The sequence below is a fragment of the Pinus tabuliformis genome, chromosome 9 (assembly GCF_031772625.1).
Source record: "Pinus tabuliformis cultivar Carrire ecotype Pingquan chromosome 9, CPIR1, whole genome shotgun sequence".
NCBI classification, from domain to species: Eukaryota; Viridiplantae; Streptophyta; class Pinopsida; order Pinales; family Pinaceae; genus Pinus; species Pinus tabuliformis.
The window spans coordinates 1,610,560,681-1,610,584,341 of NC_142307.1; the positions used below are offsets into that span (position 1 = coordinate 1,610,560,681).

A 23,661-nucleotide genomic window follows, 5' to 3' on the forward strand; every position below is an offset into this window, starting at 1 on the left:
TGGGCTTGATAGTGTGGTGCAGGTTGTGACAAATGCAACAACAATTTTTAGATTAGCTGAGTTATTGATTCAAAGCAGATATCAACATATTTTTTGGACTCCTTGTTGTGTGCATGCACTCAATAATGCATTGAAGGACATTGGTAAGATTCAGTGGATATCAGACTTGGTGACAACTGCTAGAGATTTGCAATGTTTATCTGCAACCACCACACCTCGTTGGCCATGTACAGGGTTCACACAAAGAAGGAATTCCTCAAGCCCATTGATACTAGATGTGCTAGCTATTTTCTCTTATTGGAGAGGATGCTAGAGGTACAAGCACCTCTACAATCCTTGGTTGTGAGTTTAGAGTGGGGAAGCTGGTAATCAAAGACAGACACGGGGAAGAAGGTCAGGCTTCAGGTGTTGGACAATGATTGGTGGGCAGATTGTTCTTATTTGGTGCAGGTTGTGACAGATGCAACAACAATTTGTAGATTAGATGAGTTATTGATTCAAAGCAGATATCAACATATTTTTGGACTCTTTGTGTGCATGCACTCAATAATGCACTGGAGGACATTGGTAAGATTCAATGGATATCAGACTTGGTGACAACTGCCAGAGATTTGCAATGTTTATCTGCAACCACCACACCTCGTTGGCCATGTATAGGGTTCACACAAGGAAGGAATTCCTCAAGCCCACTGATACTAGATGTGCTAGCTATTTTCTCTTATTGGAGAGGATGCTAGAGGTACAAGCACCTCTACAATCCTTGGTTGAGTCTAGAGTGGGGAAGCTAGTAATCAAAGACAGACATGGGGAAGAAGGTCAGGCTTCAGGTGTTGGACAATGATTGGTGGACAGATTGTTTTTATTTGGTGTCATTCTTGTTGAAATTTCTAAATCTAACACATAAAAAATCCCTAGTGCATTATCTGGTGTATTATCTCCTACTTGTTCTTTCCATTAACAAGTTATTTATAAATATAAATATCGAAATAAACACAAATGCAACCTTAACAAATATACAGATCAACAACTCAAATAACTAAGACAATCACACAAGGGACACCGTTGTTTTTGGACAATCGTCCCTGGAAAAACCCAATGTGGGAAAACCGGTGCAATAGATAAGAGGGTTTTAACATTATGCAGTTTCTGAATACAACTAGGGTGATTTTCCTTGGCAGAAGTACCTCTCCTAGGAGACAAATATTCTGGTTGATCAACAACTGGATGACAAATCCCACAACAACTTCGACAGTTCCTTAGTTGGACAATGAAAGCTGCTCCAAACTCTCTGGAACTACGTCACCCTCTTCTACACTGTGTCTGCCTCTCAGCTCTCAGTCTGCCCCACGAAAATTCCTCAACGCTGCCTGTTCAGCTCAGCGTCAACTTTGTTGCTGTTGCGTCAGCCTCTTGGCCCTCTGTGTCACCTGCGCTGGCCTCCATAGCCTGTGCGTTAGTCTTGTTTGCCTCTGCGCCAGCCTTCCAAGGCTCTGCGCTGTCTCTCCGACACTTCCTCTGCCTCTTTGATATGTATTCTCGGCCTTTGCCGAACTGCCCCTCGCTGCAATAGATCACTAATTCGATTTCTCAGCAAACCCTGCCCCAAAAAATTGAATTCTTGATCAACTTGGTGTATCTCCAACTGGCCCTCAAGCCTCCTCTTATACTTTTCTTGTTGACGATTCAACAGCCGAGATTAAGTCCCTAATCAACGACTAAGATTAGATTTGGCTTGATTCTCATCTTTTAGAACTTTCTCACCCATTTTATATTAATACACAGTAATATCTTAATTTTCCTAAATTTAGATTTAGGATCTCCATTAAAAATATTAATTATTTTAATATCTCTCCATCCGGGTGGAATTTCCCAAGCAATTTTTGGGTCTTGGAGATCTCATGTGCTTTAGCCTCTCCACCAATTTTCATGGCTAGAGCACATCCGATGCTACCACAAATCAAGACTCCCTCTTAGCGAGGAATGTGCTCTAGTAATGCTCCATCACTGAAACAACACACTGATCCTCCGCACCGGTACCTGTGCTGATGCTTGGCCTACTGCCTTGCATCCTCCGCATTGCTGCTCCCTGTATTGCTGCCCATGACACTGCCATTGCCACTACTACATTTGTACTGCAGCTCCCTCTCAATATGCTGCCCCTAACACTGCCACTACTATCTGCTGCACTGCAACTCAGTTACCGAGAAGTAGATAATTGACTTCCCCCAAATACTGACATCCCAGTCAGTCTGGAAGCCTTGTGATGCTGAAGCTGCGTCTGCTGCTATCTTGTGCTCCCACTGCGCTGTTGCATACACCTATGTGCCTCTCGCATCGCTGCAACCTCCACTGCTCTGCCTCAGATTTCTGCACTCAAGCACTGCCTTGCTGCTCCACTACACGTTGCTCCACCCGACACCTATCATCATGCTACTGTCGTTAAGGGCTCCCGTCGCCGGATGTGATCCAAGAGTTTGGGCACCTCAAGGATTTGACCCCTAGTATGTAGTCATCTCGACTACATCTTGATGTTTCCCCACCTCTTCTCTAGAGGTGCATGAGCACTCATGGCACAATCGTCATCAATCTCGACCTCTTTCTCCGCCTTAACTGGGGCTGCCTTTGAATTAGAAGCCTCTCCCTTGTTTTTTTTCCTGGGACACTGGGATGCGTAATGTCCCAGCTCTCCACAATGGAAGCATTTAACCTTGGAGATGTCCTTCTTTTTCCTCTTCCCATAGATGTTAGAGCCGCATCCTCCTCCTCCTCCTCTTTCTTGACTCGAGCTCCCTTACCACTACTCCTCGCCTTGGTCATCCTCTTGATCTCTTGTCGAAGAGCTACCCACATTTCTTCCCAACCAGGAAGAGTGGCCCCCCCCAAAATACCTTGGACAAATCTCTCCCACTCCTCAGAGACTGCATTCAGGGCAGTCCTGACCATAAACTCTGGATCCGGTGTAGACCCCATGGAAGTAAGTTGGTTGTGAATCTCCTGCAACCTGAGAAGGAATGGAACTATTTGCTCTCCCTTATTCATCTGATATGACTGCAGTTGATTCTCCTAGAGCATCTTCAGCTGCACGAAAGTGCCCTGATACAAGGTTGTCAAAGTGTCCCAGATCTCCTTTGCTGTGTTCTTCTCAGCTATATGTGGTATGACATGATCTTTGACCTTGTCAAGGATCATGCATTTCGCCATCGCCATTGCATCCTCATACTTCTCGTTCTCAGCTGGGTCAACTGGGTGTAGAAATTTCTGTTTTCCCACCCTGGTTTTCAGTTTCTCCTTATTTCTCCCATGTAGTTAAATGCCCATTCCCATAACCATACATTTAACAGACTGAAAAAAATAAATATTGCTGAAAACACAAATTCTGGAAATTTTTCAGAATGCTGGAAATTGTAGAATTAAAAATCAGCAATCAAAAACAGCCATTAAAACACATTAAAACACTGATATTTTTGGTCAACTTGACCCTGGAAAAACCCCCTACAACTCTTGGGGAAAACCAGTTTGAGAGCTTTTCTTTATTTCTGAAAATTGCCTTTTTACAGTGAGAATTATTCAGCAAAAAATCAGCAAACAAATTTACAACTTATCTCCTTTCCCGTGCCTCACAGCAATCTGGAAATTACAGCAAACATGACAGCAATAAACGCTGTACGGCCTCCGTTTTGTGTGCAGAAAAATCAGCAAACTGCTCCTCGATTTTTGTGCAAAAATCTGCCTTTTACTATGTGCTGAATCAATTGTACAAATCTGCTCAACTGCTGCCTTGGAATGTGTGCCAAGCTGCGGTCTCCTTCTCCTCCCTGCTCAGAAATCTCTCTTGCTCTCCTTTTCCCAATCTGCTCATGAAAGAATGAATGACCTTTTCCTTCTTTTCCTCCTTTAATATAACTCCGAGTGACTTTTGGGTGATCCAAGTGACTTTTGGGTGATCTCTAAATCCAATGGCTGAAATAGATTTAGATTAATGGCTGAGATTAAATGCTCATTTAAATCTCACTTTCTATTTTTTAATTCACCCCACTTTAATAAAGACCCACTTAGTCATTTATTTCCAAAGTCATTTTTCCTTTCTAATTTTTCATTGACTTTATAAAAGTTACTTTAAAATTAGACTTAGTAACTTTATCACTTAAAGTCACTTTTAAATTAGATTTAACTTTATAAAATTATAAAGTCACTTTAGGAGAAAAATTAAATTCTTTTGGACACTTTTCCCTAGGCCAAAGATCAAAGCCTAAGGGAACCACCTGTCCTCCGGTACCAAATTTCAACACTCCCTCTTACCGAGGAAGGTGTTCCTCATCACACCCATCTTGTCCCTGAAGTAGACATGCTTGCCCCGTGGTAAGGCTTTGGTAAGGATATCTGCAACCTGCTCATCAGTGGAAATATACTCAAGCTTCACAACTCCCTTCTGAACATAGTCTCTGATGAAATGATATCTGATCCCAATATGCTTTGACCTATCATGAAATACTGGATTCTCCATGAGTTTAATGCAACTCTGATTATCACAGTGAATCACTGAAGGTCTCAACGGCTGACCAAATAAGCCAAACAACATCTTGCGAAGCCAGATGGCCTCACAACTAGCTAGACTGGCTGCCATATACTCTGCTTCCGCTGAACTCAGTGCTACTGACTGCTGCTTTCGGCTGAACCATGACACTACTGCTGAACCCAACCCAAAACAACACCCTGAAGTGCTCTTCCTATCAGAAGCACAACCTGCCCAATCAGAATCAGTGTATCCTGCCAATCTCACTCCATCTCCCTGCCTGTAGTCCAAACCATAATCCATTGTCCCCTGCAAGTATCGCAAAATGTGTTTTGCAGCCACCCAGTGAACCTTCCTAGGCTCACACATAAACTGACTCATCGTGTTGACTGCAAAACAGATATCTGGTCTAGTGTTGACCAAATACATCAAGGAACAAATCAGCTGCCTGTACAATGTGGGATCCACCAACTCAGAATCCGAAGCATGAAGCTTCTTCCAATTGTTGATCATCGGTGTCGACATGGGTCTACAATCCTCCATGTGGAATCTGCTAAGGATGTCCACAATATACTTCCCCTGCCCCACTTAGTCATTTATTTCCAAAGTCACTTTTCCTTTCTAATTTTTCATTGACTTTATAAAAGTTACTTTAAAATTAGACTTAGTAACTTTATCACTTAAAGTCACTTTTAAATTAGATTTAACTTTATATAATTATAAAGTCACTTTAGGAGAAAAATTAAATTCTTTTGGACACTTTTCCCTAGGCCAAAGATCAAAGCCTAAGGGAGAACCACCTGTCCTCCGGTACCAAATTTCAACACTAGGATAGCCATTGTTTTCAAGGCAAAGTCCTTGATGCAATGTCGATCCAAGACTGCCAGGATCTTGGCCTTTTAGATGACGAAGTTGGAAGCGTCGTCCAACTTGTCTTGATCCCTCAGTTCGTTCACTGCTATTTTAGCTTCTCTTGTGGACTCCCTCTGAGTCTCGACTCCCCTCTTGGAAATCTCCCTCTAAGTCTTGATTTCCCTCTAGGAAATCCTCTGGCCAGCTGTTGAACCGCTCCTCTCCAATCCTCCTTGCAGTTGCAACTTGGATCTGGATTCCTTGGCTAGAAATCCGTCGAGGTAGTGATCCCCTCTACCTTGGCTCCGTCTCCTTAGACATTATTCTGCGTCGACAGAAACAACGTCCCACCAGCTCCTCAAATCACAATTTGCCCACAACTCACCAAGCTCCGACAACTGAAGAAACTGAGCCCTTCATGCCTTGCGCAATCTCGACAAAGGCTGAATCTACTCCTCCTGGCCACAACGTTAATCCTTCCTGGCTGAGAAAGATGATCGGGCATCGTGTAGGTCTGATCTGCCCCTCTTTGCCTCTGCACTTACTCTCCTCCTCGCTCGAAATGCTGACGCAAGCTTTGTGTCACTTCTTTTCTAGAACAATGATGTCTCTCGGGACGTCTGCTACTGCTGCAAATTTCTGATTACTACTGGTGCCTTCAGTCCCCTTGTGATCTGCAATGCTCTAATACCATGTTTAAATTTCTGAATCTAACACATCAAAAATCCCTACTGCATTATCTGGTTTATTATCTCCTACTTGTTCTTTCCATTAACAAGTTATTGATAAATATAAATACCGAAATAAACACAAATGTAGCCTTAACACATACAAATCAACAACTAAAATAACTGAGACAATCACATAAGGGACATCGTTATTTTTGGATGATCGTCCCCGATAAAATCCAATGCGGGAAAATGAGTGCAACGGATATGAGGGTTTTATTATTATGCAGTTTCTGAATACAACTAGGGTGCCAGAAATGGCTCACCCTTCAGAGATTTTCCTTGGCAGAAGTACCTCTCCTTGGAGCTATATATTTCAGCTGATCAACAACCAGATGATAGATCCCACAACAGCTTCGACAGTTCCTTAGCTGGACATCGAAAGCTACTCCAAGATTCTCTCGGGAACTGTGTCACTCTCTAGGGACTGTGTCACCCTCTTTTGCTCTACGTTTGCCTCTCAACTCCCAGTTTGCGCCACAAAATTTCCTCAGCGCTGCCTCTTCAGCCCAGTGTCAACTCTGCTAGCCTCTGGGTAGCCTCCACAACCTCTGCGTCAGCCTTCCAAGGCTCTGTGCCGTCTCTTTGACACTTTCTTTGCCTCTCTGATATGTATTCTTTGCCTTCTGCTGAACTGCCCCTCACTGCAACGGATCACTAACTCGATTTCTCAGCAAACCCTGCCCCAAAAAATCAAATTCTTGATCAACTTGATGCATCTCCAACTGATCCTCGAGCCTCCTCTTATACTTTTCCTGTTGATGATTCAATGGTCGAGATTAAGTCCCTAATCAATGTCTCTTGATTAGATTTGGCTTGATCCTCATCTTTCAGAACTTTTTCACCCATTTTATATTATTACACATTAATATTTTAATTTTCCTAAGTTTAGATTTAGGAACCCCATTAAAAATATTAATTATTTTAATATCTCTCCATCTGGGTGATATTTCCCCATATGATTTCTGGGTCTTGGAGATCTCATGTGCCTTACCTCTCCACCAATTTTCATGGCTAGAGCACATCCGATGCTACCACAAATCAACAATTCTTGGGCCATATTGTGGAGGTCATTCGTTACAGTGATTCAGATGCTCCTAGTGTTGGATAAATCTATGAAACCATTGATGGCATGTTGGGTCATGTGAAGGCAACCATTTAGCAGAGGGAGCCCTCATTAGAGTTCTATACATCTCAGATTCGACCCATCATTCAACGTAGGTGGGATTCTCCAAAATGGTATGTTGAAAGGCTTGGGAGGGTGCCTCTTATTGATGATCTTGAGGTGAAGAATGGCTTCCTAGATGCAATTGCAAAGATGTACAATGAGGAGGAAGGGGCAAGATTTTGAAACAGTTTGTTCAGTTTGCATCTCTTAGTGGCCCCTTCAACACACGTGGTGCTCGGGGAGATCGCATAGATCTAGCCCAAGATGACCCGATTGGTTTGCGGAGGATGCATGGGGATGGTGCTCCAGAGCTCAAACATCTAGCTATGTGTTTGTTGTCTCAGATTACTAGTTCCTCTACAACAAAGAGGAATTGGTCCACATATAGCTTCATTCACTCTATCAAGAGGAACAATCTTACCTCTAAAAGAGCTGAGAAGTTAGTTGTTGTGCACAGTGCCCTATGTCTTGAGCATAGGAAGACACTTGAGTATTTGAAGGGACCAACAACACGATGGGATGTTGATCCAGAGGATGATGCACAAGTAGATATGGAGGAGAGACTTGATGAGACACAGATGGGGTTGGTTGGTGTGCCACTTAGCATGTTTGAGAATGCAAGTGATTTTGATTCAGATGGTGATATGGTTGATCCTGATTTATTCATGCAGCAGCTGGATGCAGAGACTAGCAGGGCATTACCTTGAGCAATTATGCTCATTTATCTTTTGATATGTTCTTATGCTATTTTGACTCTATAATTTTTTTTTTTTGACTCTTGATGTCTCAAACTTGACTTTTATAATTTTATTTCAATATTCAGCATTCAATGTTCATAGTTGGAAGTGGAACATCAATATGGTTTAAAGTTTAAAGTTTAAAATTCTAAACATTTATAATTTTATAATTTATTTTCATTGTGCATTGTTAGTAAGTTAGTAGACTAGCAGTTACTAGTTACATTGTACAGTTACGAACTTACATGTATGATGTATGATTATAATTTATATGATAATGATATCAATGATCATGCTTTTCGTTTTAAATTTGTTTCAGTTATATGATTCATTGATTTATATTTTATATTTATAAGTTTTTTAAGACCTTGATGTCCCCCCTACATTTCCTAAAAATTGGTGGGGAGCTTTTCCATAGGCCACTCTTGTGTATCCTCGCTCCCTCGCCTCCTTGTCCTAGAAACTTGGTGGAACATTGGGAAATTGTCATTAGGTAACATTAGATAATAAAAGTTAAATTTGGGGCAAATGGAAGGAAACTTGCTAGTTACTTGAAATTGAATTTAGGAGGGAAAAGCCCAAAGAGAATCTATAAAAGCGAGGGAGGAGAGTCATTATGATCATCATGATTGTTATTCTTTTTGATTTTGGGCTGATGCTCTTGGTGGGTTTTATGTCCCCTTTTCTTTGATTGGTTTTGGTGGTGAAAGATTCCACCCTAGCCAATCCTTCCACTTTGTCTTGTTGAAGGATCGAATTTTGGCTGAGTTATAACTTCGGAGGCAGCGAATGGCTGGTAAAGTACTTTTTGAGGCAGTGAGGAGTTGAAGATCCCCTTTTCTGTGGCTGGGAAGTGACGAGATCCATTTTTCTGAGGCAACAAGGAGCTAAAGGTCCCTTTTTTGTGGCAGCAAAGGGTTGGGACCCATTTTCTGACGCAGCAAGGGTGTGAGTCTGCCTTTCTAAGACAGCGAGGAGCTCATAACAAGGTATGGGTATTGAGTTGACGCTTAAGGTTGAGTCACATAGAGTAGGGACCCTATGAAGGAAGGGGACAAGTGTGAAGATTGCCTCATGGAATAGAGGATGTGCCTTGAACCCCACTTGGACGATGGGTCAAGGGATCATCTTCTTACATTGGATGATGTAGTGCAGTAGCAGGTTTTGCACTCTCTTTGTTCAAGCACAATCATCATCAAGCATATTGTGGCTCTATCACTAATTAGAAGTATGTACCCTACATCTTTGGCAATAGTATTTGCTCATTGCTTAATGCCTCTAATCTTTGAAATAATTTGGAAAAAGAAGATGATCAACTTGGTGTCATCGGTCTTGGATAAATTGTTAGTTTATCTTTTCTTAAACTACATTATTAATATCCTTTGTTGGAGGGAGGATATTGGTAGGAATGTTTAAAGATTCCTAAGAGGGGATAGGTGTTCAATAGAGAATTAAGATATCAATGAACTAAGGTAATGGGAAGCCTCTGAGAACTAGCATTAGGCTACTCATTGGGATCTTCATGGTGGTTTTCATCTACAAGAAAGAAAGGACCAAGTTGGTATTTCTCTAGTTCCCTATCAAAGAATCTCCCATGATACATACATTGGGAAGAAAAAAGACTACCTTGAAAATTCACGAGGGATTGGGGACTTTGTAGTTGTAGTCACGCCTACTTGAACAATCATCATGAAGCATGTTGTGACTATATCACCAATTAGAAGTTTCCTACATCTTTGGCTTTTGTATTTGCTCAATGCTTAGTGCCTCCAATCCTCGAATTTATTTGGAAAAATTAAATGATCAGCTTGGTGTCATCAGTCTTGGATAAATTGTTCCTTTGTTGGAGGGAGGATGTTGCTAGGAGTGTTTAAAGATTAATTCCTAAAAGAGGATGTGTTCAATAGAGAATCTAGATATCGATGAACTAGCCAAGGCTACTTACTGGGAGGTTGTTAAAATTGGCAACTAGGGCCAAACTCCATATGGGTCACCTTTTTTATGGTAGCTGATATTTTTCTTGGAGTCCTCTCTCCGAGAGGTGTAGGATTGATCTAAAGATCATCCGATTCCGACATGTATTTATGGAGATATGAATTAAGGTCGGCCAGCAAGCAAAACAATCACTTTTACCCCCAACTTAACCTCAACGTTGCATATAAAATGAGGAGACCTTGTGGTATTGTTTCATTATCTCATCAATTCATCCTTCTCTCTCCTCTCTTGTTTGGGCACGCATTTCTGGAGCTGCTTCTCTCACATGTGCGAGAAGGAAGTTTGATTTTCTATTTAGGGCAGCGTTGACCGAAGCTGCAGGAGGGTTTTGGACAACATCTTGACCAATGTTGACTCTTCTTGAGTGCGGATTGGGTTAGGCTGCCTATCCTTCGCAGGTCACAGTTTTGGACAACCTTCTTGACCTCTCTTGGAACCTTCGTTGACCAGCGTTGACTGTGCTAGGGTTAACTGCATGCTTGACTGTTGTTGACCGAAGTTTGACTGGGATTTTCGGATTGTTTTGGGTTGCTTCTCCTTGTTGTTGGAGGCCGAGTTGACTGGGCTATTGACCGAGCTGATTGGAGGTCAAATCTGACCTGTTTGACCAGCTTTGACTTTGTTGGTTAGGGTTTGTTGTTGCTGTCATAAAATATCAGTTTTGTATATTTTTACTATCTCTCTTTCTCTTTGTTGAACTATTGAAGATTATAAGAAGAATTGATCAAGGGTTTCTCCACATTAGGGTTTGTCCCTGGCTAGTGCCACATCTTATGTCCTCTTGTCTTGGCTTGTCTTCTACTGTTTATGTTTATGTTCTATTTGCATTTTACTATCATGCTGATGTGATTGCTAATTTGGAAATTAATATTAGGCTAATAAGAAATTTGAAGTAAATTGCTCTTAAGCATAGAACATACCAAAATTAACATGAAATCAGAGCTGAGGTGAAGACAAAGCCCAAGCAAGAGTGAAAGAGCAATCACCGAAGACAGGTGGAAAGGACAAAAGGCTCAATGGGTTCCTCATCCCACTTTTCGACTGAAGACAAGCTCCATGAAAAGTATGACTATCACGGATGGAAGATGTCTCTTGACCTGACATTGGAATAACAAGAAGTGTTGGACTATGTGAAGGGTAAAATCCCTGAGCTTCCATCAAATGCACTCACTGCTACAAAGAACAAGTACACTAAGGGTGAAGTCAAAGCGAAGAAGATTATCAGAGACTCCATTGGCAAGCGTATAGTGGCCTACATCTCCGACTTGAACACCTCCATGGAGATCTACGACAGATTGGTAAGCATGTTCAAGGTTAGTTATGCAAATCAAGTTTTGTTCCTCAAAAATAAGTTGAAGGATATTAAGAAGGGTAAGGACGAGGATATTCAATCCTACTTCTTAAGGATCACTGAGATCAAGAATAATCTTCTATCGATTGGAGAAGTCTTTCTTGACAGGGAACTTACTATCACTACTCTTGGAGGGCTCCCACACTCGAGTGGTATATACTTAGAAGTTAGAACCACTATTCTCAATAATGGTCGAATTCTGGGATTTGAAGAATTGATGTCGAGATGCATTCAAGAAGACACAAGAGTGGTGGAGCAAGAAATGCCTTCAAATAGAGGCAGCCCCACTGCTTTCTCCGCTCATGCCAAAAGGAGAAATAATTTTGGGTCTAAAGGACATTTGAAAGGTAAGTCCAAATCTAAGGGTGGAAGGAAGGGCAGATGCTTTGTTTGCAATAAGTTTGGCCACTATGTGAGGGAGTGTCCAAATAGAAAGGACACATCACATGATGATGATCACAATCACTCCAGGGCCAACTTCAACAACAACAATCAAAGGAATGGTTGGTTCAATGACAAAGGAAAAAGGAATGCGGGAAATCATGGAAATGCTCAACCCTCCAAGAAAGCAAGGAACTCCAGGTATGAAGAATCAAATGTTGTTGACAATAAGCAAAATGAGTATTATCTTATATCGGCCCTCTCCACTACCTCTCCTTCGGACACTTTGGGGAAATGGCTTATTGATAGTGGTGCCTCAAGGCACTTCACCGGAGACAAGGAATCTCTCTCTAATTTGATAGAGAAAGAAACAAACTTGGAGATTGTTCATTGGAGACAATGCCACCTATCCCGTAAAGGGTGTAGGGAATGTTACCTTTCAATTGAATCAGGGTAACACGATTCATTTACAAGAAGTTCTATATGTACCTGATTTCAAGAAGAACCTGGTGTCCATTTTTGGAAATGGAAGACAAAGGCTACAAGGTGGCATTCATCGATGGAAAGGTACCTGTTTGGAAAAGGAATTTTAAAGATGCTTTTACTCTTGGGTTCCGGGTTGACTCTTTGTATCAAGTTGGAGGAAGTCCATTGGGTGCCATGTCTTGCAACACATCTCTACAATTTGAACTATGGCACCGAAGGTTTGCCCACCTTCATTATAGGGCCCTACCCGATGTGAGACAGATGGTGACAGGGATGCCTGAGTTCAAATTAGAGCATGAAGGTGTATCTCCGGGTTGCGTCGAAGGAAAACTTAAAAGGGGACCATTCCCCTCAAGTAATAGCAAGACCATAGATATATTGCAGCTGGTCCACTTCGACATATTTGGTATGATGCCCGTAAACTCTTTGGGAGGATATTTATATTATCTTACTTTTACAAATGATCATTCTCGCAAGACTTGGATCTACTTCTTGAAAAATAAGGATGAAGTGTTCACTTGGTTCTGTGACCTGTCACTTCAAATCCATGTTCGAAAATCACTCCGAGAAGAGGATCAAGATATTGAGGATTGATAATGAGACTGAATATGAATCCATTGAATTCCATGACTATTGCAGAGAAGTTGGCATTAAGAGGGAGACCACAATATCATACACTCCTGAGTAGAATGGTGTGGCTGAAAGGAAGAACCGTACTATTATGGAAGTTCTTCATGCTATGCTTCATGATCAAAAGCTTCTAAAGTTTCTATGGGCTGAAGCTGCAAATACCACCTTATATGGCTGTCAAAGTTTCTATGGGCTGAAGCTGCAAATACCACCTTACATGGCTGTCAAAGTTTCTATGGGCCGAAGCTGTAAATAACAGCGTATATATTCAAAACCGATGCCTTCATCAAGCATTGGACTCCAAGACTCCCGAAGAAATATTCACTGGTAAGAAACCTAATGTCTCTCATTTTAGAATTTTGAAAGTCCCGTATACTTTCATGTGCCAAAAGAGAAAAGAAGCAAATTGGGAGCATCTGGAAAGAAAGGAATCTTTGTGGGCTATAGCGAAAATTCTAAGGGCTATCGAATTTATGTGGTTGGTCAAAGGGAGGTTGAGATAAGTCATGATGCCACCTTTGACGAAGATATGGCTCTTAGCAAGGTTGACAACCTCCCTATACCAAGGAAGGATAAAGACGCTGACACCAGAAAGCAGGGTGAAAAAGAAGATGAAATGATGCCGGATGTTGATGAACCTATGGATCCTATTGATTCTCCTCCTCAAGAGCCCTCCTCCTCTAAGAAGAGGCCCTCATGGCTTAGGGAGACTCTCGAAGATGTCGAGAGACATATTGCACCAAGGGGGGCTTTCCGTGAAAGTAAGACATCGACTAGGTATCGGGGATACTTGACCATTATGAGCACTATCATTCAGCATGAGCCTACATCATTTGAAGAAGCCGTGAAGCATCAAGTATGGAAGGATGCTATGAATGAAGAATATGAGTCCATTATGAAGAATGATGTTTGGGATGTGGTCCCTTGACCCCAGGACAAATTGGTTGTCACTTCTAAATGGCTTTACAAAATCAAGCATGGAGTTGATGGGAGTGTAGAAAAGTACAAAGCTCGCTTTGTTGCTCGAGGCTTCTCTCAAAAGGAAGGTGTAGATTATGATGATATATTTGCACCTGTTCTTTGATACACCACCATCTGCTCGATCATAGCTCTTGCTGCTTCGCAAGGGTGGAACCTATATCAGATGGATGTCAAGACCACTTTCTTGCATGGTTCGATTAAAGAGGAAGTCTATGTGGAACAACCCGAGGGGTTTGAGATTCATGATCGAGAATCTCATGTATGCAGGTTGAAGAAAGCTCTCTATGGGTTGAAGCAAGCACCCCGAGCTTGGTATGAGAGGATCGATAGCTTTTTGATGAAGCTGGGATTCACTAGGAGTGAAGCCGATCCGAACCTTTACTTCAAGGTTGAAGATGATAGATCTCTCATACTGATGCTTTATGTGGATGACCTCTTTCTGACTGGTGTGGACCCTCTCATTCACAAATGTAAGAGGGAGTTGGCTTCCGAATTTGAGATGAAGGACCTAGGATTGATGCACTACTTCCTAGTGTTGGAGGTCTGGCAAAACCCAGGAGAAATTTTCCTATCTCACGGAAAATATGTTGTGAAGATATTGGAAAGATTTGGGATGGTGGACTGCAAGCCCATGACTACCCCGATGGATCTTAACTTTAATAAGTTATGCGGTAGTGATGTCGGACCTAAATTCTGAAATGCTTCTTAGTATCATCAACTCATAGGAGCACTAATGTTCTTGGGGAACTCCTATCCGGATATATGTTTTGCCGTTAACACATTGAGCCAATATATGATTGAGCCTCATCACACACTGGATTGGTGCCAAGAATCTTCTGAGATATCTTCGGGGCACAATCACTGATGGTTTGAGATACACTGCCAGAGATGTGAGGCTGCATGGTTATTCCGATGCTGATTGGGTAGGCAATGTGGTGGATTGCAAGGGCACTTTTGGGTGTTGCTTCTCTTTGGGTTTTGCTTTGATATCCTGGATGAGCAGGAAGCAAAAGTTGGTTGCTTTAAGCACCGTTGAGGCCGAATACATAGTTGCGAGTATGGCCTCCTGTGAAGCTGTTTAGGTGAGGAAGCTCTTCAGTGAGCTGTTTGGACGTGTGTTAGATACCATCGTGATCCTCTGCGACAACTAGAGTGGGGTCCAATTATTAGAGAATGTCGTATTTCATGATTGCTCCAAGCACATCGATATCAGGGACCACTTTATTTGGGATATGGTACAACGAGGAGCAATAAGGCCCCATCACATTGGGACTAATGAGCAAGTCGATGACATTTTGATGAAGCCCCTGGGAAAGGTCAAATTCTTGACTTTTCGAGAACGACTAGGAGTCGTGGAGAGACCCTCCTATGAGGGTCCTGTATGATATGGACATTGAGCTTTGGGAACTCCGGGGGGCTTGGGGTACTTCTTGGAGCGATGAGCAACCATAGGGTGAGTGGTTCAGCCTTCCCCTAGTGGTTTGCTGTGTACAGGGTGAGTGGTTCAGCCTTCCCCTAGTGGTTTGTTTTGTACAGGGTGAGTGGTTCAACCTTCCCCTGTGATACCCCGTAGCGACATGTAGGTAGGATGAGTGGTTCATCCTTCTTCCGCTGAGACATCCTACCCATGCAGTCTGGGACTCATGGGAAGTATCTCTCATCTGGCCAATGAGTAGAGAAATGAGGATAGGGACCATAGTATTACCGATGGACGCATTGTGTACTACCGTACTCCCTATGCTAGGATGACATTGATCTGGGATCAATTGGAACTGTCTCCGGGTCAGTAAAAGTGGTACGACACACTTTCTTTATTGGCACTGACTTCGGGTCAGTAAGAGTGGTATGACACACTCTTTTATTTGGAACTGATTTCGGATTAGTAAGAGTGGTATGAGACACTCTCTTTATATGGGACTGACTTTGGGTCAGTAGAGAATGATATGATACATTCTCGACCACTTCTTCTTCATAGTTCAACACAGCAGAGCAGTGCAGGGCAGTTCATTGATGGCAGAGATAGTACAGACTGACAGATGGATTAGCAGATGGAGTTCTTCCTAGTTGAGACTCGAGAGGTAGTGTTAAAATTGGCAACTAGGGTAAAACTCCATATGGGTCACTTTATATATGGCAGCTGATATTTTTCTTGGATTCCTCTCTTCGAGAGGTGTAGGATTGATCTAAAGATCATCCGATTCCAACATTTATTTATGGAGATATGAATTTATTTATATTATTGACAATTTGTCAAGGTCGGCTAGCAAGCAAAATAGTGACTTTTACCCTCAACTTAACCTCAATGTTGCATATAAAAGGAGGAGACCTTGTGGCATTATTTCATCATCTCATCCATTCATCCTTCTGTCTCCTCTTGTTTGGGTACGCATTTCTGGAGCTGCTTCTCTCACACGTGCGAGGAAGGAAGTCTGATTTTCTGTTTAGAACAGCGTTGACCGAGTTTGACCGAAGCTGCAGCAGGGTTTTGGACATCGTCTTGCCCAGCGTTGACTCTTCTTGAGTGCGGATTGGGTTAGGCTGTCTCTCCTTGCGAGGCCACAGTTCTGGACAGCCTTCTTGACCTCTCTTTGACCCTGCGTTGACCAGCGTTGACTGTGCTAGGGCTGGTTGCATGCTTGACTGCTGTTGACCAAAGTTGACTGGGATTTTCGGACTGTTTTGGGCTGCTTCTCCTGCTGTTGGAGGCCGAGTTGACTGGGCTGTTGATCGAGCTGATTGGAGGTCAAATCTGACTTGTTTGACCAGCTTTGACTTTGCTGATTAGGGTTTGCTGTTGCTGTCATAAAAGATCAGTTTTGCATATTTGTACTATCTCTCTCTCTCTGCTGAACTATTGAAGATTATAAGAACAATTGATCAAGGGGGATCAGTTTTGCATATTTGTACTATCTCTCTCTCCCTGCGGAACTATTGAAGATTATAAGAACAATTGATCAAGGGTTTCCCCACATTGGGGTTTGCCCCTCGCTGGTGCGACATCTTGTGTCCTCTTGTCTTGGCTTGTCTTCTACTGTTTATGTTTATGTTCTATATGCATTTTACTATCATGCTGATGTGATTGCTAATCTAGAAATTGATATTGGGCTAATAAGAAATTTGAAGTAAATTGCTCTTAAGCATAGAACATACCAAAATTAACAGAGGTTCATGGTGTTGATCTTCTATAAGAAACAAAGGGCTAAGTTGGTATTTCTCTACTTCCCTATTGATGAATCCCCTATTTATGTACTTTGCGAAGAAAAAAAAACTAACTTGAAAATGCTTTAAAGGATGGGCTTCAAACTTGACCAAAGGAACAATTTGTTTGCAGTAGACCATATCCTTAAGCATGAGGGATTAGGGACTTTGTAATCATGCCCAAATGAACAACATTAGATTAGGTCCCCAAATCTCTCAACCATATTCTACTATTGGTTTTATAATTCTTGAACACACATTGAAACATTGCCCCTCAAGCATGGAAAGAGATGTACACCCCTTTTGAGTTTGAGTAGGGAAGCCAACCTCACACTCAGTCACATGACTTTATGGGTAGACTAATGGAAAGTTGAGTGTACTAACCTGCCACTGTAGGGGAGTAAGTTTGACACAGATTGGATGAGTGACTTGGAATCAGGTTTCTTTGCCCAAAACTGGCAAAAATGCTCAAAATCCATTGAGTTTTGTAGGGACTGTTGAGTCAACATAAAATCGACTCATATGATTTCATATTGACATGGAGTCTTCACCATTGACATTGAAGATTTCACTGTTTAGAACCTTTCTTCTTTTTCATCCTTGAATCATAATTTTATGCTATTTTCCATGGAGATATTAAATATTGTTGAATTAAGGACGCTATGATGATGATTGATTGTCATTGTATTGTATAATTGGTTATGCTTGGATATGCTAGTTTTGCAAAATCATTAGTGTATTTGTATCACATTTAGTGCAATCTCTTGTATATAACTGTAATCTAAAAAATGAATTTTTGTTGAAAAGTTTTTTTTTTGTATATTTCATGGCGTCAAGATATTGTTGGTTTGTCTCTTCAGCCAAGCTAAGTCATCTGTTGGCTCAAGTTTGGTGACTTGTTTCATGTCAGATCGAGGATGTGTGAATTGGATCCTTAAGTAGATATAGGTCATTGCCTTAATTTTGGAAAGGTTCACCACTGTTTGTCTATAGTAACAAAAGTGAGGACATTGAGTTGCCTTTGTAAACCTTTTGGATAGGATGGCAATAGGGCCATATCATTATAGGGACTGTTAAGTCAACATAAAATCAGGTTGGTTTGCTCAAAACTGGCAAAAACGCCCAAAACCCATTGAGTTTTGTAGGGACTGTTGAGTCAACATAAAATCAACTCATATGATTTCATATTGACATGGAGTCTTCACCATTGACATTGAAGATTTCACTGTTTAGAACCTTTGTTCTTTTTCATCCTTGAATCATAATTTTATGCTATTTTCCATGGAGATATTAAATATTGTTGAATTAAGGATGCTATGATGATGATTGATTGTGATTGTATTGTATAATTGGTTATGCTTGGATATGCTAGTTTTGCAAAATCATTAGTGTATTTGTATCACATTTAGTGCAATCTCTTGTATATAACTGTAATCTAAAAAATGAATTTTTGTTGAAAAGTTTTTTTTTGTATATTTCATGGCGTCAAGATATTGTTGATTTGTCTCTTCAGCCAAGCTAAGTCATCTGTTGGCTCAAGTTTGGTGACTTGCTTCATGTCAGATCGAGGATGTGTGAATTGGATCCTTAAGTAGATATAGGTCATTGCCTTAATTTTGGAAAGGTTCACCACTGTTTGTCTATAGTAACAAAAGTGAGGACATTGAGTTGCCTTTGTAAACCTTTTGGATAGGATGACAATAGGGCCATATCATTTGTGTACATGAGCAAGTCAATCAAGACATGATGTAGAACACAACCATCTTAATGTATGTTCACCCCACTCTCCCTTGCCATAAGGTGATTCTCCAACTAATCAATGTAGATCCTGGACGATTTCCAACTTGTCTATGTAAATCCTGGATAAAGTTGGTGACAAGGGGCATCCTTCTTGCCCTCCAATAACATTGATGAAATCTGAAAGCCCCTTAGCTGTGTGAAGTTAACCTATAACTGTCTCATAGAGCACCATTATGGCAACAATAAGGTGCTTGACTAAATCTCTGCAATAAAAATTGTGGAGCATTGTCTACCACTTCAATTATAGCCAGGAGAGTTAGGATGTGATAGACACTATACAAGATTATTGCATAAAGTTTGGAAAAAAATATGTAATACTTCAATATTAGCACAATTGTAAAGTGCTCTGGATCCAAAGCTTGTTTGTTTCATTGCATAGGATTTGATATGTTTTAGTATTTGTTGTAAATTCTTAAAGGTAATCAATTGCTTTGTAATTAAATGGCCATGGAGATGATATGTGCTTTGTTCTGTAATTGATGTTCTGGGGTCAACTTTTTCCTAGAAAATGATATTCTATAAAGGCCATCGTAAGTTTTTGTCTTTGGTTTTTTTTTATCAGCATCAATGAGATGTTGAGAAGTTAATTATTATTTTTGTTTTGCATCTCTATAAGTGATTCAGGTGGGACTTTTGTTAATAAACATTTTTCAATTTTAGTCTGCGTGTCTGTTGAAGTGCATTTAGATGGTGTTGAATTGTCTTTTCAGATAAAATAGAACAAATCTGCTTCCATATGAAAAGCAAAATATTCAGAGGATGAGGATATTCATGTGATTCTTATGTCTTTCCTTTGTAACTCTAATGTCCATCTGTTTTAATTCTGGTGTTTATTTGAACTTTGAAGTAGTAATATAAACTGCATTTAAATAAAAAAATATCTTACCTTTTGTTTAGTGATTGGCAAGACTCGTTATTTTTTTCTTATCTTTGTAAGCTGTAGGATTGTAACTCCTTTAATTGTAGATGGAGAGATATAAGGAATGCCTGTAGGTTTGGAACTCTGTTAATGTTGTAGAAGGAGAGACCTCTGTCGATGTAGTAGTTGCGACAGATTCGTTTTCTTTTTCGTAGATCAGTGTAGTAGCACATTGCTATAATTTTTATTTATAATATTCTTTTGATCTCTAGTTTGTTTGGCTCTCAATGCCAATTTCTGGTGGTTATTTCTTTTAAACGGGAGTGAGGAATAATAGTGAATGTATCTTGTTTAATAATTTGTGAAGTGGGTTTGACCTTTTATTTTTGTGACTTGCCATACAAAGTTTATTCTGTCAAACTCTCACTAATTAGTGTACAGTTTATCTTTATGTAGGCATACAAAAGAGTTGGGGGCATGATTCATAGTGCAGATATGGGTCGTGGAGTAATTGGGGTGATAGACGTCACTGAAATTATGGTAAGATATTAAATGCATGACACAAGTTGTGCTAGTTATTCACGAGTTCCTTTTGTTGTGGTCAAATCTTCAATTATTAGGTGAAGTTCTACAATTTTGAACATAGTTTACACAGTAATGCTTTTTTTTGATAGTAAGAGTATTAGATATTTAGCTTACCTAATTTCTGTTCCATGTCTAGCTTGAAAGGGGACACTGTTACACAGTAATGCTTGTTTTTGATATTAAGAGTATTAGATATTTAGCTTACCTAATTTCTGTTCCATGTCTAGCTTGAAAGGGGACACTGTTCATTCTCTGCTTTTGGTGAATGGATGTTGTGGCATAAAAGTTGATAGCACACGTTCTTTGTATATGATGCAGACAAATGGGGATAAGGGAACTTTGGTTCTTAATCACAAGCAAGGATTCCAGGATTGTGCAGCTTATGCTAAATTGGAGCAGTGGTTAGGAAGCAAGGCCGATGAATATTGGGATGAAAATTTCGACACTCTTGAACTGGTAATATTTTGAATACGTTTTAATTGACTGGGACATGTTAAATTTTTTTGTTGTTGTCTGTCTGATGCTTGGAAATTATTTATAATTGTTTGTGAATTGCAGGACAGCTATCTCAGCTTGATGTTTGTTCTGTTTGGATAAATTAAATGAAACACACATAAATGTACAACATGCTGCACAAAGTTAAAACGTGGAGTGAATGCAAAAGAGTAAATGAACTTTGTGAATAGTAGCCCCTATTCTAGTCAGCATATCATTTTGAAAATTTTAATAGATTTTGCATGAATTCTTGTGTGGGGAAAATTAGGCATCAAGTCTTCCTATAGGGTTGACTGTATCTACCAAAGGATTCACACAGAGGAAATGCCATTGTGAAACATATAGAACCTGAAATAGTATGTTGTATGCAATTCGATTTTGTGCCTTTGAGATGCTTCACATACAGTGGGTTGGCTAATCAATCTGCAACCTGTCAATCATGTGATGCCATTCTTTTGTATGTGTTGAGTCTGTCATGTTGTACCTTTTGTTTATATCATGCCTCTTGATGAATTAGCAAAGCATTTATTGTTAGGTTGTAGGGTTTTCCGGAGAATTCACCAAAGTGTTCATCTTCCAGAATGGTTGATGTTTTGAATGCTCAACTGGATTCATCTTCAGGATGAACACTGGTAAATTCTCCAGGAAACCTACAACCATATATACCATCCCACAGGAATCTTAAACCTATCATATATTGTTAATTAATCAAAATTATTGTGCTGTTTTGTGGTTCCAGTAATCAAAGAAATTGATGTGCTGTCTTTTGGGTTCCATTATTTGGATACGAGTCAAAAATATTGAACTCCCAAGAAAAGTTTATCGGTCAATTTCATGAATGTTAATGCATCAGTGATTGTGATCCAATGGGGTGTTAAATTCCTAATATACATGTATATTAACTTGGCAACATTGAAGTACAGAATATTTAGCAAGAGTGCCTTTCAATATTTAGCACATTAAAAAAGTTTATGTGCTGTCTTTTGGGTTCCATTGTTGCTGACGGTATAGGAGTCAAAAATATTGAACTCCCAAGAAATGTTTATTGGCCAGTGTAAGTCCCTTTGATGACAGAGGGAAGCCAACTCTGGAATGTTTGAATTTGAGCTCTTTGCATGGTGGTGCACTGCCCTAACCACTGTTCCAAAGCCTGACAGATAAACTGAGCTAACTGTTTTGCATCCCGTTTGTAAGCGGTTGTAGGGTATCTCTTTTGTTGTGCTAAAAAATCTTTTCTTTTTCCTATTTGTGAGGGAAGGGGGTCTCCTTCCCTCTTCCTATGCAATTGAATAACCTTTCAATCCTTTGCCTATGTGGACAATGCTTGCCTTCCCTATATGTATAAAGGGATAATCTTCCTTTTCCTGCAAACACCCCAGGGGTTTACCTTTTCTCCTCAGTACCAGCTCCATTTTTAGAATCCGTATTCTCACACTTCTTCAAGTTTTGGAATCATTTTCATGTTCATATCTCAAGTCAGTGGACTTGATTGAGATGGCATTGCATTAGCTGTCTCTTATCGTGTCCATAGCAGACTTAGAATATGTTAGAAGGAAAACTAGCTTACTGTTTCTGTACTCTATTCTCTGATTTGAGAATGATATATTTAGTGAGGGACACCATCTGTTTTTCATTTAGTATGCTGCTTTGCTTGATACAGTGTATTTTTGGGCTTTTATAGTAAACTTCCTGTTTGTGCTTATAATACAATGCAGAGAGACAACAGCAAAGGGTACAAACCTGACCATGAATGGGTTCAGTGCAATAAATGTTGGAAATGGCGACTTCTGGATCCAAGTTACAACAGTGAAAATCTACCAGATGAATGGTACTACTGTATATTTGATTATGGTTTCTGTCATCCTTGTAGATTTGCATTAGATATATATATATATGTAGATATATATGATTGATTACTAAATATTTTCATCTGATATTTCAGGTTTTGTTATATGGCGCCTTTTAAAGGTTCCTGTAGTATCCTTGAACAAGCAGTTGAACCTGGTGTAATTACAGTTGGTGCAAAACGGTCGAATGGTGGATTTATAACTACTAGACAGTTACGACCTGTGAAGGAGGAAGGGAATGTAACACCTATTCACGATTCTGTCATTACTAACAACAAGGGTAAGATTTTTGAGTATCTGATCAAATGCTCTCTGAATGCCATTACAGTGTAATCAAATTCACGAGCCAGAATTCTTAATGTTTCTGCTTCTGATATTATTTTAGGGTTTGGATTTGTTTTTATTGTTCGGAGTTTCCTATATTTTTGTACCTGCCATATTGTTTTTGGTTTCAGTCAAAAAGCATTGACTTTTATTAAAACAAATTTTTGAAAATAAAAAAAATATTTTTAAATCTTTTTATTAATAATTTTTTTGATTTCTGATTGATTATGGATACAGATTTAACAATTTTAATGGGGTTTGCAATATATTTGTCAGAAAAAAATATTAATTTAAAAAAACAGGTAAAAAAACGTAATAATTCCACATAGCATCTTATGCATTATTACATGTCAACTTTCAAATCATATTAGCATCCTACATTTATTCACATTAAAGTTGTATTCTTACCCATCACTTAAAATATATTAAGCAACCATAGCCCAGGCAAATCGAATCAAGGAATTAAATTTTCTCGAAGAATGAACTGATGGAGACACATGCACGGCAATGCGATCTCCGAAATCTGTACAGTTATTGTCATTTCTCCGATCGAATCTCGTGGTCACTTTACAGTTATAGTATCACACAATCACTCCTTTTACTCAACGCTCCACCTGTAATGTGGTTGCTCGAGTCATATCTCTGTTGGGCTCCATGTATATGTAATGCCAAAAAAATATTAATTTTAAAAAAAAGGTAAAAAAACGTAATAATTCCACATAGCATCTTAT

The 23,661-nt window shown here is 40.0% G+C and overlaps 1 protein-coding gene across 5 annotated transcripts in view; it reads left to right on the top strand.

Moving 5' to 3' along the window:
• LOC149154946 (uncharacterized) overlaps positions 1-23,661 on the top strand; it is a 91,238-nt gene that overhangs the window by 64,399 nt on the left and 3,178 nt on the right. For all 5 annotated transcript variants that reach the window (XM_089441548.1, XM_089441550.1, XM_089441551.1 and 2 more), the window contains exons 12-15: positions 20,136-20,219; positions 20,583-20,720; positions 22,475-22,587; positions 22,702-22,886. In XM_089441548.1, the coding sequence (XP_089297674.1) occupies positions 20,136-20,219; positions 20,583-20,720; positions 22,475-22,587; positions 22,702-22,886 (520 nt within the window). The remainder of the gene's footprint in view (positions 1-20,135; positions 20,220-20,582; positions 20,721-22,474; positions 22,588-22,701; positions 22,887-23,661) is intronic.